This window comes from Rhamphochromis sp. 'chilingali' (genome assembly GCF_963969265.1).
Source record: "Rhamphochromis sp. 'chilingali' genome assembly, chromosome: 2".
NCBI classification, from domain to species: Eukaryota; Metazoa; Chordata; class Actinopteri; order Cichliformes; family Cichlidae; genus Rhamphochromis; species Rhamphochromis sp. 'chilingali'.
In genome coordinates, this window is record NC_137930.1 from 42016523 (window position 1) to 42034492 (window position 17970).

Genomic DNA, 17970 nt, shown 5'->3' on the forward strand with positions numbered 1-17970 from the left:
GGCGTCAGTAAATCAAACCCTGATGCTATAAAATATCTGTTTATGCTTTGATTAAGTCGGAGATCACTTGCTGTCGGCGTACAGAGTGTCTTCCCACACGTGTGTAGTCATTAAAATCATTGTTTGACCAAGACCTTCTGGACCATGGGTGGTTTGTACTCTCCTTCCTCAATTTTGAACCTTAACAATATATATATATATATATATATATATATATATATTTTTTTTTTTCCTATTAATCACCCCTTTAAAACCCCTTTTTTCTAATATTTTCTTCTGTTTAACATGTTTCTCATGTATGACTGTGTTTGGAAACTGCAGTATTCATTTAACCTTAGTAATTCCACAAAGTGCTTCTCATTGTCTGTCTTGTCCATCCATCGTATGTCTATGGCAACAGCACTGCCAATGATGGGATAAAAGGATGAATCAGTGATTTGTCTTGTGCATACTGACCTGTTATTAGTTTGACCTGTAATCAAACTAATAACACTGTAATTTGTAGCAATCCCCTTTACCACCTGAGCTGTAGCTTTTTAAATATTTACATATTATTATAAAAGTAACTGACATGTTTTTATTTATAGTGGATTGCTCTCATTGGCATGTTCTTATTGCCATGGTTTAAGTATTTTCCAGCACTTACCGATGGTCATTAACACGGGTAAATGACTGAAATTATATGACTGTGGATACAAGTGGTTGAATTGAGCAGCAACTGTGCTCAGACTTGGAGAAGGGATGAGGAACTCAGACATGTGGTGGGAAGCTTTTAAGTCAAGACATGAGGTGGTTCGGCTCTTCCTGGGCGCCTCTACTTCAATGTTTTTAGGATGGGCTCATTTCTAAACTCTGGGAAGAAACCCTCAGAATGGACCGGAGAGATTTTAGTATATCCAGCCTGAAAACACCTTGGGACTGGGACTCTGCAGATGTCCCAGTCTTTCTGTCTCCTGTAAACTCAAACATACAGATGTAACGGTACCAAACCTTAACCCAGTGATTTTGCAAACTCCATTTTCTCAATCATATGACTTGACCCAGTGATGACACAAGATTGAACATGATTGAGCATGATTGCACAAACTCATTGCTATTGATGTTATTTCAGTTTCTGGCCTACTGGCTTATATACAATTAAGATCAAAGACTTGACTGAACACATACACTATTGTCAGAAGTCGAAGTCTCTTGTCATTGCCTCCTCAAAGTTTCTTAAGTCAGTCTCATTTGTCCCATCAGCTGTTGAGCAACTCACATTTTGTCATCAGTAAAACATGGCACATTGCACAATGTTTGAATGTAGACATGAAGCCTGATCTGCTGTTTTAATAACTGATTTATTGCTATTTTCCTGTCTGTGTTTTTTTTCTACCCTACTTTCAAGTGTTTAATGATCACCTCATGTTTCCTGAGTCAGTTGTTAAATGGCTCTTTGTGGGTAGTGTTGGGACATCTACTTTAATTATTCTAACTAATCTTTAGAGAAATATCCCATAGATTTATATTCAGGATTGCAACATCTCTCATATCTTTATCACTAATTGTTTCAATTGTTGTTGAGTTTCAGACCAAAGAGCATGTTTCCCTAACCTCATCCAGACTCCGCTGCTCTGAAAAAAAAAACACCATAGTAGCATAGTATGGATTTTACAGTTCACATCTAGTTATCGAGTTCAATTTTTTTAAACTCTTGGCAAGGTTGTGCACATCTAATTGTCGTTCCTTCATCCACCTCTGTATTTTCTTTTCAGGTCTTGATCCATCTCAGCGTCAGGCAGTGGAAAAGTTGATCTCAGCGTCTCCGTGTCAGTTCGACCACGCTGCCCTGTTCACCATTTTACAGAAACACACACTCCAGCATCGAATGAACGACTCCTTCTCCTGCCTGGTATGTGAACAAGAACCTTTTCATCATTCGTCTTCATTGACTATCCACAATACTGCTCATTCATCACACAAACTTTCTTCTATCATCTATACCAAAATACGTAAGCTGCTTAAAATCCTCATGAAACAGAGCAGTTAAAGAAGAACCTGCAGTGAGCTTGTAATGGTATTGCTAAAACAAGTTGTTTAATTAAAGTTTATGAATCACCAAAAAAATAACCAACAAGTACTTTAATACGTAGATAATATTTGTGTACATACAGTACATTTTACCTTCAGGGTTCTCAGTCTATAATGATGGCTTGACTGTGCAACCAAAACAATAAGAGGATTGTTTTTGGTTTCTGGTACTGCCAGTAAATTTGCCGGGTAGCAGAAAAAAGTGGACGCTACAAAACAGAAAGGTTCCCACTAATGAAGTGTGAGAATAATAGAAAGACACAAGTAAAACAACACACTGATGCAAAGAGCTCTAAATGTTGTTGATGTTTTTAAAAAGGCATTCAGTTGGAATCATTTCTAAAAAAAAAAAAAAATAACAACTAGTAAGTAACATCAAATACTTATTAGACTAAAACGAATGGATGGTAAAATGCATGGTGTTCACAATAAATTATTAATTACTGCCATACATTCTTTATAGAAATATCTACACACACTCTGATCACAACCAGACTTTCAACTATTGGATAAATTGATGACTTTTAAATAAAATTCAACTTCTTTTGTACATCACGTAGATGTATAGCTACTGTGACTTCCTAAAATATATTTTAAAAAAGCACACCTGTCCACCTGTTTTTTTTAAATTACATCAGAATATTTTCATGAGCTAATACTGTCTATACTGTGGCAGGCTGTCCAGAGTGTACAGCGCCTTATGGATGAGCAGAAGAAATGAATAGTTGGATGGATTAATGTGTGTGTGGAAAAATTACAACATATATAAACATTTTCTGCATCTAGTAACATTTTTTGTCTGTTTTTATAGCTAGGATACAGTTAGATATTTAATATAGTTATAATTTATAGCTTTATGTCTGTACATGTAGTATATGTGTAAATAATCAAATCAGTCTATTCATTAACCGACCAAAGATTATTCAACAACTACTTTTAATGTTGTTTAATGCTTTCTCAACAGCTCAGTTACTTCTTAAAACAGAATAATTGCTACGATGCCTTCCAGTCAGGTTTTAGACAGAACCACAGCACTGAAACCGCTCTGACCAAAGTGTTTAATGACATATGTCTGAATACAGACAGTGGAAAAATGTCAGTCCTAGTTTTACTGGATCTCTGTGCAGCATTTGATACAGTTGACCACAACATATTACTCAAACGACTGGAGAACTGGACAGGTCTTTCAGGAACTGTACTAAACTGGTTCAAAACATACGTAGAAAACAGGAAATACTTTGTATCAATAGGTAACTTCACATCTGAGCAGACAAGTATCACATGTGGAGTTCCCCAAGGTTCCATCTTGGGACCCCTTCTGTTTAACATCTACATGCTCCCACTGGCTCAGATTATAAACAACAACAAAATAAACTATCACAGCTATGCAGATGACACACAAATATATATCACAATGTCACCAGGAGACCGAGGCCCTGTACAGGCTCTTGGTAAATGCATTGAGGAAATCAATGACTGGTTGTGCCACAATTTTCTCCAGCTAAACAAAAACAAAACTGAGGTAATAGTCTTTGGCGCCAAAGAAAAACGATTACAGGTCACCAGAGAACTTCAATCTATACATCTAAAAACCACAAACCAGGCGAGAAATTTGGGTGTAGTGATGGATGCAGACCTAAACTTAGAAAAACACATTAAGACAATAACAAAGTCAGCTTACTATCACCTCAAGAATATTTCAAGGATAAAAGATCTGATGTCTCAACAGGACCTGGAAAAACTAGTCCATGCATTCATCTTTAGTAGGCTTGATTACTGTAACAGCATCTTTACAGGTCTACCTAAAAAATCAGTCAGACAACTACAGCTCATTCAGAACTCTGCTGCTCGAGTCCTCACTAAGACCAAAAAAGTGGACCACATCAGTCCAGCTCTGAGGTCCTTACACTGGCTGCCTGTCCGTCAGAGGATAGACTTTAAAGTTCTGATGCTGGCCTATAAAGCTCTGAATGGTTTAGGACCAAAATACATCAATGACCTCCTGACCCAGTATGAACCATCCAGATCCCTCAGGTCATCTGGATCCGGTCTTTTATCAGTTCCCAGAGTCAGAACCAGACACGGAGAAGCTGCATTCAGCTTTTATGCTCCTTATATCTGGAACAAACTCCCAGAAAGCCTCAGATCAGCTGAAACACTCAGTTTATTTAAATCCAGGTTGAAGACTCACCTGTTCTCAGCTGCATTTGAATAAAGCACCAAATCCACACTTTAAGCTTAAATTTCAAAACTTACATTTAACTACTGATTTTATCTACTGTTCTGATTTTATCTGTTTTGATTTTATATACTGTTGTTTGTTTGTTTGTTTGTTTGTTTGTTTGTTAATTAGTTAGTTAGTTTATTTGCTTGTTTTAATCAATTTTAAATCATGCTTTTTATTTGTTCTTGTTTCTAATGTCTCTGTAAAGCACTTTGAATCACCTTGTTGTTGAATTGTGCTATACAAATAAACTTGCCTTGCCTTGCCTTGCCTTTAACCGGTTAATCCCTGGATTTTTTACTCACAACATAATCCCCAAATTCACTCACCTCGCCAATTGTGAGGCCAAAATGAATAACACACTATTTGAACAAAAGATAAAAAGATAAACTTAATATATTTTTTCTTCTCCTTAACAAAAGATAAAATAAGAATTAAAAGCTTTTTAACAATGAATCGGTACACACTGATGTCACTGAACTTCATTTTAGCACTAGACAAGCCGTTCAGCTAATTTGTCATGCTCGGTGACCTTCAAATAATGGTGACGGGTTGCATTTTAACAACAGATGCAGCCTGGCCCCAGTCCAGGGACCTCCTAGGTGGAAATAGTCATCTTTTCAAACGTGAATAATTTGTGATGCCTTCAGTTGTGCTTAAATGTCTGCTGGTTTTGGATTAGTGCTCCAACAAAATAAGAATTTTTAAACTCGTAAATATAATTTTAATTTAGGTTCTGCTGTTTTCTATCCAAATTATTGTTGAAGCACTGCATATTTAAAAAATGAATGAAAACAAAAATAACTAAAACTTTTCAGAACAGTTTGAAGAATGAAAGAGATGTAGGAGCTCAGTGTGTGTGTGTGTGTGTTCAGCCTGGGGCGCTCTCTCACACTGATTAAGGGGATAAGCACTCTAATCAATACTTTCCAAATAGGAACATGACCCTCATGGACAACTGCTGTTCTGAGTCAATGGAGGAGGAGGAAGCAGTGAAGTGAAGCCTAAATAAGCGAGTCCATATGTGTATGTGATTTTTTTGTTGTTGTTGTTTTTTTGTTTTTTATAGTGTGTGCAGTTGTGGTTGGGAAGCATTGATCCAAATCCACAAAGTGTTGTTCATTAACAAAATATACCAATGGAAGTTTTCATTAAAGAAAAAAAGGAATCAATCTTTTAATATCTTTTTTATTAGTAAAAGTAATTCAAGTGATTTTCTTTTTCTTTTATTTTTAAAGGTTATTTATAACATTTTAAGTTCGAAATGACATCAAATCACCCAAGATAAAAGTACAAAGGACAGAGAAAAGAAAACAACAGCAACAACAACACTGGTTAGTCAGTCCATATTAAAAGTACAAGAGAAATAATGGAGTCCGAACAAAATGGTCTTCTGTGTGAAGTTAGACAGGGCAACAGAAAGTTCAGAGTCTAAAAGATGTGGGGAACAAGTCCAAGAAGGAGTTAGGGTCCGGCAGAGGTGTAGTTTCACATAAACATAAAGTGCAGGTGAATGGGTTAAACATTGTTGATTCTCTGTTACAGTTTTTCTCGATTGCTAAAACACATTTCTTGAAACTATGCCTCATATTCTCACAACAGTAAACACAAATCCATAACATCTCACTCAATTTCCCAAACATCCTATTTCCAGGTCAAAATGAAGCTCTACACTCAAAACTATTCACTCTTGCTGAAAAACCAAACTTTGCCCTCAGACATCAAACACAAGCCCTCAAAAACACACACACTACAACAGAGTTTTGCACACTGGTACAATTAATTCAAAACAATAGTTCCAAAACAATTAGGTTGCTTATGGTTCTCCCCTTCAAAAACCTTTTCACATGATAAACACAAAAGACGCAACCAATGTATGTACAGTGGCACATTTTTATTCATGTACTATACAGTACAACACACACCAAAAAACATTATTCCACCTCAGCATCTTGTCTTTGGTCTGGGTCAGGCCAGAGAATCTCATCCACATCACAGGCTATATTGGCCCTAGCCAGGCAGCGGGGGTAAAATCCTCTTGCATGCCTGATCCACCCCTGGCATGCATCTACTGATATGTCTAGGCAGGCTTCTTCCATGGCCTGAAGGAGGTGAACACGGACATAAGGTTCTCGGTCATACACTTTCCACCGCCATGCCGAAAATAACTCCTCTATCGGGTTTAGAAAGGGAGAGTATGCAGGCAGAAAGATATTAGAAAACCTTGGGTTATTGGTAAACCAGTCACGAACCAGAGCAGCGCGATGGAAGCTGACGTTATCCCACACAACAACGTAGTGAGGCTGCTCTGGCTGTGCTGGTTCCCTGTAGTCCAGCTGGAACATATGTTGTCTTAAACCATCAAGAAAAGCAAGGAGAAGCATAGTGTTATAGGGTCCTAGTACGGCATGGCGGTGGAGTACCCCTCGTTGGCTGATGGCTGTGCACATAGTGACATTCCCCCCACGCTGACCAGGGACATTTACAATAGCCCGATGGCCAATTATGTTCCTCCCCCTTTTCCTTCTTTTGGTCAGGTTAAAACCTGCCTCATCCACAAAGATTATTTCATGGGGAACAGGCCGTCCTTCAATCTCAAAGATTCTCTGCAAAACACATAACACAGTAGAGTCAATCGGTACCCTGAACCACAGTTCAAGAGTGCTGAAATGGCAGCATAAACTGCCATGCTGTGATGGTACACAATACTTTATACAATATCCAAACTCATACCTGAACATATTCCACACGTTGGTTTTTCACTCTGTCAGAGTTTCGTTCGAAAGGGACTCGGTATGCCTGTTTCATCCGGAATTGATTCTTTCGGAGGATGCGGTCAATTGTGGAGAGGCTGATGGCATTTATGCCTCGAAAAAGATGATCATCCTCAATCACTCTCCTTTGAATCTCTTGCAGGCGGATTACATTATTTGCAATTACCATGTTTACAAGTTCCATCTCTTGCCCCTCCGACAAAAGCCTTAACCTGCCTCCACCAGGTGGTCGTCTCTGTGTCCTACAAAAATAGAAGCACTCATTACTGTAACTGTCACACATTCGAAGGTTCTGATTGGTGTGTGATAAATTTTGACTCCTAGTGTTTCCACCTGGTTAATTGTGTGCTAATTGAGCTCAAGCTATGCTGACTTAAGTTAACATTATTGAATGCTAGTGCTTTCTAAATGACTACATGGTGTAAGCACTGAAAAATGTAGGGATTTGTGTGTAGAGTTTTGCAGTAACAGTTCACCAAATTTGACTCATGTGTCAAAGCAGGGAATAGTGTTTATAGTTCAGGGAAATGGGTGAGCTTTTTGAAAAATAGCGTTACGGTTTTGAAATTTTAGTTTAAAAGCCTGGTTATAGTGTTTAAGCAATCGAGAAAAACTGTAATATGATTGAGAAAAGAGTTCCAGATTTTAAAAAATTTAAAGTGAGTGTTAGCAAGACCATAACGAACCTCTACAATATACAGAAATGCAATCATCTCACATAGGGCTAGCACTGCAAGTATACCCTCTGGCTTTAATTTTAAGTCATAAATCCAGCTATATATATTAAATATCTCTTCCCAGAAACACCTAAGTGTAGGGCAAGACCAGAAAAGGTGGCCAAGAGTTCCTTCCATTGCTTTGCATTTATCACACAATGAGGAAATAAATGTATGTAGGTGCTGTAAGTTTAAAAAGTGCAGTAAACTGGCTGACTAGGTGTTTGTAGAAGTTTTAATCAAATAATCATAAAAGTCATTATGAGCAGGAGGCTGATCCAGATGGGAGAAAGAGTGTTTAACCAAACATTCAAGTGATTTTCAAACAAGGGAATGATCACCGGGAACCAAATTGCCTGCTCTATGTGCAGTATTTTTTTGTTGAGGAAAATAAGCTCTCAGTTATTGGAGCTTAATATTTTATTCACATAAATATGTGAATGTGCTTGGAGAATATGATAGCCTGTGCAAAGAGACACGATAACTTCATATTATTTATGACAACTTCCTTCTATCCTTTAAAATTCACAGAATTATCATTGAATGAAGATACCCTAAACTTTAAAACTGGTCAAGTCAATCCCTTGATGTCTTCAGCTCATACACATTTCAAAGTATGAAAACGCATTCACACTTGAAATTAGGCCAGAAATGAGTAATACTGATGAAAAGTGCAGTTGAGTAATACTTCCTAGTTTGAAAGTTTCAGACCTCAAAAGACTGCATCACAATTTCTTGTAAAATTCCACTGTAAAATTGCTTTTAAATAGCCTTTTAAAACCTGCTCCCATATCTACTCTTGCAAAATATACATATAAATGTTTAAGATAAGATAAGTCCTTTGAGTTAATGACTGGCGTTGGGACGTGGTGGTGGTCCAGGGTGTTGTCATTGCGGGCCCTGGATCCTATTTTTTTTTGCAGTGAGGTCTGTGGAATAGGGGTCCTTACTGAGTCAGTTGTTAGCATGGTTCTCTCCTTCTGAGGGTACTCCTTTACCTCCCGGTCATATGTATCCCAACCCTCCCCGCTACTCCCTTAAACAACACACCACTCCCAGACATAGGGTCTGCATGGACCACAGTGGTTTGGGCCATTTATATGAATTTGCTTGATGTGCTGTGCGATGACCTGCCCCTGGTTTTTAATTACATTGTAGTCAATGACCAACAGTCAGGTGCTCATGTCACATCTATTCCATCAGTTTTAATAGCACTCTAGTTTACACAAAGTTATACCCATCTTTTTCACTTTGTACACATACAGTGGTACGAAAAAGTGTTCGTCCCTTCCACAGTTCCAAGACAAAAACCATTGCTAAGCAAAAGGAACATAAAGGTTCGCCTCCGTTCCTCCAGAAAGCAGCTTGATGATCCCAAAGACCTTTGGGAAAATACTCTGTGGACTGACGAGACAAAAGTTTAACTTTGGAATGTGTGTCCCCAATTACATCTGGCATAAAACTAACACAGCATTTTAAAAAAAGGAACATTATACCGACAGTAACATATGGTGGTGGTAGTATGAGGCTGGTCTGGGGCTGTTTTGCTCAGGACCTAGAAGACTTGCTGTGGTAAATGGAACCATGAATTCTTCTGTCTACAAAAACATCCTGAAGGAGAATGTCCGGCTGGCTGTTTGTGACCTCAAGCTGAAGTGCAGGAGCAGGACAATGATCCAAAATGCACCAGCAGGTCCTCCTCCAAATGGTTTAAGAAAAATGTTGGAGTGGCCTAGGCAAAGTCCTGACCTGAATATGATTGAGATGCTGTGGCATGACCTTACAAAGGTGGTTCATGCTTGAAAACCCTCCAATGTAGCTGAATTACTGTCACAGGCTGGGTCTCCGACCCAGCACTCTGAGTTCTCTTTGTATTTTTCTCATTTTTTGATATGTTATTAGTTTTTGTGTTATTTCCTATTTTGCCTTTAGTTTGGGCAGTTATTGGTTATTGTTCCTGGGCTTTTTATGTTTGGGGTTTTGTATTCATTCATCACGTATTAGGTCTGTCTTATTGTGTTGTCATGTTTAGTTTTCAGTGTTTCCTGTTTTATTCTGACAGTGTCGTGTGTTCTTTGGTCATTGTATTTAGTTTCACTCTCTCTTGGTCCTGTCATTAGGGTTATGTTTGTCAGCTGTTCCCCCATGTGTCGCCATTTCCCCTGATCACCTCATGTCTGTATTTAAGCCTTTTGTTTTCTGCTTGCCTTTATCGGTTCGTCTGTTTATTTGACCTCAGTCTTAGTTACGGTTTTCGTTTGTTATGTTGACCTTAGCCTTAGTTTTTGTCTTTGCCTGTTTATTTTCTCCACAGTTATAGTTTTTGGTCTTAGTACCTCTTAGTGTTTTGCCAGTTTGTTTTGGTTTCCTGGTTTATCCCTGCCGTCATTTAAATAAAGCTTCACTTTTCTGTTTAACCTTACAACTCCTCGTCATCATCTGCTTTTGGGTCCTGTTTCCACACACATCGGCGCACCCCGCCGTGACAATTACAACAACTCTGCAAAGATGAATGAGTCAAAATTCCTCCACAGAGATTCATTGCTAGTTATCATAAGTCCTTCATTACAGTTGTTGCTTCTAATGGTGGCCGAACCAGTTATTAGCTGTAGGAAGCAATCACTTTTTCACTCAGAGCCATATAAGTTTGGATTTTTTTCCTCCTTAATCATAAACACCTTAATTTAGAAACTGCATTTTGTGTTTTGTGTTAGCGTTATCTAATATTTACATTTTTGCTGATCTGAAAGTGTGACAAACATACAAAAATATAGGAAATCAGGAAGGGGGCAAACACTTTTTCACACTACCGTACACCAACATACGCACCAATATATCACTTCCAACTTTGACGAGTGGGAAGGGGAGTGGGCGGGTGTTCCTGCACCCTGCCAGGGCAGTGGTTGCCTAGTGGCTCGAGGGCCAGGCTGGCCGCGTCCCAGGGTCGCTGTTCGTTTAGTGGCGCAGTTCTCTGGCACCTGGGGATCGCTGTTGCAGAAGTAAAGCGTTGAAAAGAGCTCTGGTTTAGGAAGACCAAGCCACGAAAAAGTAGTACAAAAAGTCACACAAACACACAAATATGTATTTTATCATGGGTATTGTGCTTGCTTTAGGATGACCCACATTTATTTATGATATAATGCAAAATCTTTATAATAAAACAAAAACAAAAATTGATGTTGTCATGAGGTGATGGATCTGACCATCAGCTGTGCTTTTCTATAACCACCCACCCCCACACCACCCCTTTATTGGGTTATATATAAAGGGGCCTGTAAAAGTGTGCACTGAACTAGACAACATTTGAAGCGCAGTAATTTACCTTCAATTCTAAAAAAAAAAGTTTATCATTAGACATTAAAAACTCTTTGTATCACATCACCATACTTTTGGAGGATGAAGACGCAGGTGTCCTCACCTCCCTTTGAACCTGTCTGAGCATCCTGCTGCTAAATTAACTTTGTATTATGCTTCTATCATTATAGATCCTAATGTAATTACTTAGGTCTATGCTTGCACACGGTCCAGACTCTCACTCCTTTAATTCTGAAGCTTTCAAATTATTCAGTTATATTTGTACTAATTAGAGGAATCTGCATAAGAAAAACTAACAGGCTCCAGATTGTGTTGTATGGAGAGATAGACTGCCAGCCCTCCTGGGAAAAAATCCAAGTAGGAAAATGTTGGGAGGGATTTACCATGTCTATTTTCCATCTAGAGCTCTCTAGTGGATACATTTATAATGGTGACACTTTTTTTTAAATTACCTATAACACTAATTAACTTTTCAGCTGACATATATACTGTCATGGATGTTAGTAATTAACAAATATTAGCAGATAATACTGCTTAGAGTGAAATACTGTAGCACAAAGCTGTTGTTTATTCAAGTGTAGATCTGCATAAGAACCAAACCAATGAACTAAAAACCAAACCAAGGATTACTGTTGCTAATTATTGTATAAATAAATCTTTTTGATTTGTTTTTAGTATATTGTCGGTTGGAAGATATTACTGTATTCTATTCATGCAGACTGGAGCAGCCAGGGATCAAACCACCAACCTTGCAATGAGTAAATCACCTGCTCTGTCGTTGGGGCTACAGCCACCCTAAATATGTCAACAATATTTAAAACATTAGTTGAACAAAAATATGAGTATAGTTGCACTACCTGACAGTTTTAATGTAATCTTTTATATTGAATTACATTTTTTTTACTACTGTAATTCATTATTATAAGGATATCCTAATAACTCCCTAAAAAGCCTTCGGTTGCATATTTCTCCTGTACTGGCTTCCCTTCATTGCCTTCCTGTTAAATCTAGAATTGAATTTAAAATCCTGCTCCTCACATACAAGGTCTTAAATAAGCAGGCCCCATCTTATCTTATTGACCTTGTAGTACCATATCACCCTATTAGAGCACTTTGCTCTCGCACTGCAGGCTTACTTGTAGTTCCTAGAGCAGGGCTGCCCAATCCCAGTCCTCGAGAGCTACTATCCTGCAGCTTTTAGATGCATCCCTACTCCAACACAGCTGAATCAAATGGTTTGATTACCTCTTCAGCATGCCATCATGTTTGGCAAAGGCCTGATAACAAGCCATTCATTTGATTCAGGTGTGTGGGAACAAGGATGCATCTAAAAGCTGCAGGACGGTAGCTCTCGAGGACCGGGATTGGGCACCCCTGTCCTAGAGTATTTAAAAGTAGAATGGGAGGGAGAGCCTTCAGCTTTCAGGCCCCTCTTCTGTGGAACCAGCTTCCAGTTTGGTTTTGGGAAACGGACACTCTCTACTTTTAATATTAGGCCTAAAACTTTCCTTTTTAGTAAGGCATATAGTCAGGGCTGGACCAGGTGACCCTGAATCCTCCCTTTGTTATGCTGTGTTAGGTCTAGGCTGCTTGGGGATTCCCATGATGCATTCGGTGTTTCTTCTTCAGTCACTTTTTTCACTCACTATGTGTTTATATACCTCTCTGCATTTAATTATTTTTATTAATAATCTCTGGCTCTCTTCCACAGTATGTCTTTGTCCTGTCTTCCTCCACTCACCCCCAGCCAGTCATGGCAGATTGTTGCCCCCTCCCTAAATCCATTTCTGCCAGAGGTTTTTTCCTATTAAAAGGGAGTTTTTACTTCCCACTGTCACCAAAGCGCTTGCTTACAGGGGGTCATATGATTGTTGAGTTTTTCTTTGTATCATTGTAGGGTCTTTACCTTACAATATAAAACAATTTGAGGCAACTGCTGCTGTGATTTGGTGGAACATAAAAAAACTGAATTGAATTGATAGCTCAGAGCGCTTTACAATGTTATAGAAAGAACCTGATAACTCCTTTTGAGCAAACACTTTGTAACCTTTTGATGAAGTTGGTACCTATTAACTGTGTGAAATCTTCACTCGTTTAGCGCTGTGCTCCAATAAACTTTCAATGATTCCTGACCCTTTAAAAATAAAAGTTGACAACGTTTATACCCAGTCATACACTCAGATGTAGTTCAGAATGAACATTTAACCATCTCTTTCGAGCAGGTTTGATGGTAGTAGTTACTGTATGTGCATTCTTGGTGAGATTAGCTAAACTGGAAGATTTCCTTGAACTGACTTCTCTAGTCTCCGAATGATGGAAATTACTATCTGTGGAGCCATACTAATGAACGTGTTACTTACTGTGAGTGAAGGCTAAATTTGGGATGTACTAGTGGTTCTCAAACTTTTTACAATGAATACCACCTCATAAAATATGTGGCTCTTGAAGTACCAACATTAAAGTACAGTAGTGTATGCCTATTTAGCACCATATACAGCTTACATGAGACAATTTTATTTCTTTTATGAATGTTATTTATTTTAACTGTCATAAACAGGATGTGACAGTGAAAATAATAATAAAAACTGTAATGCATTAAAACATTTAGAACAGGTAGATTATCCGGTCTTTAAGTGAGGACATACAGTATGAATCCCGCTTCCGGGTCAAAGCTAGTCTGTCTTTATCAAGGCTGTTGTGTTTTTAACATGTTTTAATGCTTTGTATCTTGTTCTGTTTAATCTCAGTAAGACCCTAAAAATGAGGCAGTGATTACTGTCGGACTCTCTTGGTTTTTATTACCACTGTTCATTTTAAAGCTCAGTTTTTAAAACCTTACAATGTAACTAAAGCCCAGCCCATGCAGCAGTATATTAATGAATAATCTTGTATTGTGGATGGATTATCTCAGTTGTTCTCCTGACTGAAGCTTGATTCATTTACATCATCCCAACATGCGATTGCATTTGTCCTTAACCATCGGGAACCCTTGTGTTAGCTTTTATCGAGTGGCAAAGTTAGCGTTCATCCTCCAGCTTCACTGTGCTAATGTGTTTATATCAGGGGTCGACAACCTGCGGCTCCGGAGCCGCCTGTGGCTCTTTAGTCCTTATAGTGCGGCTCCGCGTGGTTTGGGAAAGTAGATTAGTAATAAACAAGTATTTAGTTGAAGTGTATTTTATTTATGTTCTTTTTTTAACTTGTAGTTCTAAATTGGAAGATTATTGTGATATTGAAATATAAAAATAAAATTATATTTTATTATTTTTTCATTGCTCAAAATAAGCGTCACACTCGCGGAAGCCAGTGTACCTGCCAAAATGCCGTGCATTTATCGAGACTTTCAACCCCAGGTAGGCCAATTGTGGGTCTTCGGATCCACATTATGTCAGCAGCTGTTCTCCACCGTGAACTATGTTAAAAACAAACACCGCTCATGCCTCACAGATGACAGCTTACAGTCCTGCTGTTCAGGGGGTTCAGAGGTTCGGGAGCAGAAATTCCATTGTACCACGGCAGACCTGACGATGTTTGCATGAACACGCTTTTCAGCATCTCTTTATTGACCACTTTTCACACATGGTTGCTGACGCATAGAGCCGGCTGTAGCTTTCAAAATGTGTTAATTACATAAATAAAATGTAATTTTCTCTGTAGCACTTCATGGATTTCATAAGCAACACACCTTAGTTGTTCACACAAAGAATAAAGGTAAAAAACAGTATATACAGTGTTATCTTCATTTTATATGTCAAAAAGTATTTGCGGCTCCCAGTGTTTTCTTTTGCATGGAAACTGGGTCCAAATGGCTCTTTGGGTCTTAAAGGTTGCTGACCCCTGGTTTATATTATACTAACCATAGCTGTGTAGCTAGCCATCACGTAGCACATCATTATATACCAGCTAGTCCAACTTCAGTAACCCTACAACATCACTTTAGTTTCCTGTCTTCATTTATGTCGGAAGTGATAGCAGAGCTGTACATTTTAACTTTTTAGAAATCCCTCAATCAGAACATGGTATATTAATTAATCTTAAAAAAGTTTTTGGGTGGGCTCCCTCTAGTGGTACGTGTTTGAGAACCACTGTTCTAGTTAATATAATTCTTTGTGTACTTCTCAGTTATTCTTTCAACTGCTCCTTTGAAGGATCATCTCAATCATCTGCCTCAATCTCACCCAATGCTTAGCACCCTCTTTTGTTATACCAGTCCTGTGCATGTCCTCCTTCACTCATGAATCTTCTCATTCGTTTTTTACTTTTACCTGGCATCTCCATATTCAGCATCCTTTATGTATTGTGGCAGTAAGGACGGACCGCACCACCATAGTTCACACTTTTGACACACTTTAATCCTTGGTTGATGTTTCAACATACCTGCAGCTTTTCAGCTGCCAGCCATACATACACAATAACAACAACAAACTCAGGACCCAGTTAATTCTTTTTATGCAGGGAGGTGTGATTGCTGATGACGCTCCCTTGCGTCGGCTTCCCCTGCCGCCGCGCCACAAACCACACCTGCCACATACCCTCATTGCTCGACTGAGGCCAGGGAGGTCCGGCTGAATCTACTCCTTGCCAGTGGCCAATGGACCAGTGGTAGGGATGAATGGGATCTGGGAGTTGATCACGTATCCAGCGGCGGCACAGCAGGCACAACCCATGGCTCATGGGCAGCTTGCCAGGTGTCTGGTGCAGTAGGCGTGACATGAGACAGGGCTCACAGGTGGTTTGGCAGTTGTCGGTCCATCCGGTGCACTAATCTCCGGCTCGGCCAGAGCACGTCCCACCGGCGTGACAACTTCTGGCGAAGGCGTGGCAGGTTCCTCCTACATGCACTACACGCTGACCTCCGGAATGGCGTGGGGGTCGCCTCCATTCCCCATGCAGTCAAAGGACCCTGATGAGGCCGGCGGCGTTGTTGGCCAGGAACCAACTGGTCCTGCAGCTGTCAAGCTGTTCAAGTTGGCTTAAGGGTGAGTGCTGTACACCACATTCTGATTAAGTTCCGGATGAAGGCTCTTAGGGTGCTGTTGATCTTGTACAGTTCCAGGCATTTCAGGATCCAGGTGTGGGGCATCAAGTCAAAGGCCTTCTATTAGACAATCCAGGCAGTGCACACATTGGTCAATCTGGTCTTGCAGTCTTGAGCGACTGCTCTGTCTACCAGTAGCTGGTGTTTTGCTCCTCTGCCAATTCCTTTTATGTGCTCCGCTCATGTATTGAATCACGTTCCTGTTCATCTTAGCTGCTATGATGCCTGATAGGAGCTTCCATGTGGTACTGAGGCAGTTTATTCGCCGGTAGTTGGATGGGACTGGTCCCTTCTGGGATAAGGAGTGTCCAGCCTTCAGTTAGGTATTACGATTGTCTCTCGTCGACTAGCATCTGGTTCAGTGGTGCTGCCAGATGCTCATGGAATGCAGTCAGCTTCTTCAGCCAGTAAGCGTGAATCATGTCAGGGCCTAAGGTTGTCCAACCCCAACTCTTCATACTGGAGACCCATTCTTGGATGTCTGTGATGGTTATGCATTTCATCCTTCCCATATGCTCTTCCAGTATTGATCCATCTCTAGCTTTGATGGTGCTTTTCTCATACTGTTCCCCTGCCACTGGGAGTATACCTTAGATGGTTACATGGAGTAGAGCTGGCTTACCCTCTTGCCTTCTATCTCTCTGGTATACCTCTTCAAGTGGCTGGCCAGTGCTGTGAGTCTTTTCTTGGCAGTTTCCAAGGCTAGAAGTATGAGCAGCTTGCTGTACTTCTTAGGCAACTTCTTTATTGCACCTTTCTATGGTCTCATCCTCCATGAGGATACTGTTACTTGTGGCTGTTCACCTTGAAGACAAGCATGTCACTAAGCACTGCTGCCAAGCCCACCTCAGACATGAGCAAGAGACATAAATATGAAGCCATACCAACTCGAATGGTGCCCAGATTAACAAGGTTGACATCAAGTGTCGAGGAACCAGGACACCCTGATGAGAAGTGTGCTAATAGAACAAGATGGCATCGGTGAGCAAGACATGAAAATGAGGCACTTTTGGAATGCTACTATGTAACCATCAGCGCAAGGGGATACATTAATAGGATGGGAGCGCTGGGGGCAGTGACTCTCAAAATAGGCAAGTCAATCTTCACAGAACAGAGCTCAACTTATTACAGGTGGATTTTTTTTGAGACTTCTCCTTTCAGGCGCATGAGCATTTTGGATAAACTAGTCTTTGGTGGAAGGCTTGTCTCTGCTTTTCTTCTCTATGGGTATGTCATCTGGACTAACTGCCTTCCAATTTCATTCTCTTCACAGCTGCCCTCAGTTCCTATTTACTAATCCTTCATGATTTGCTGTTTTCCATTGGTTCTTTTCTCTCTCTGTTTATTTCATAACCTTGTTAAAAGTACTCCTTCCAACTTCTCAACATATTCTTTTCAGTTGTTAGTACATTTCCATTTATTTTAATAACCCGGATCTGTTGCATATTCTTTCCAGCTCATTCTCTTTGACTAACAAATTGATAATGTCAGGGAGGTTAAAGTTGGACCCAGAAGGCAGACCTGGAGATGGTGAGATTATTTTTTATTAAGGATGTGGCAAGCTTGGCAAATGTGAAACTGGGAAGAGGGAGCCTCAACTGAGGGGAAAAAGTCAGATTCAGTTCTGCTTGTAGTTGCAAACAAATGAATTTTGAATGTGTGTGAATGTTAGATTGAAAACACTTACATAAGAAAAGCCTGGAAAAAATTCTTGAGAATGGGTGAATGAGGGAAGATGTATAAAGCCGCTTTCAGTGCTCAGTTAAAGTAGAAAAGTGCCATATAAGAACCAGTCCATTTACCAATCAGGTATGTGTCTCTGTGCACTGTACC

At 39.7% G+C, this 17970-nt stretch overlaps 1 protein-coding gene across 1 annotated transcript in view; it reads left to right on the forward strand.

Annotated features, from left to right (window-relative positions):
- Positions 1 to 17970, forward strand: part of cadps2 (Ca++-dependent secretion activator 2) — a 201793-nt gene that overhangs the window by 77828 nt on the left and 105995 nt on the right. Inside the window, exon 12 of the mRNA XM_080875386.1 lies at positions 1755 to 1891. Coding sequence (XP_080731512.1) covers positions 1755 to 1891 — 137 coding nt within the window. The remainder of the gene's footprint in view (positions 1 to 1754; positions 1892 to 17970) is intronic.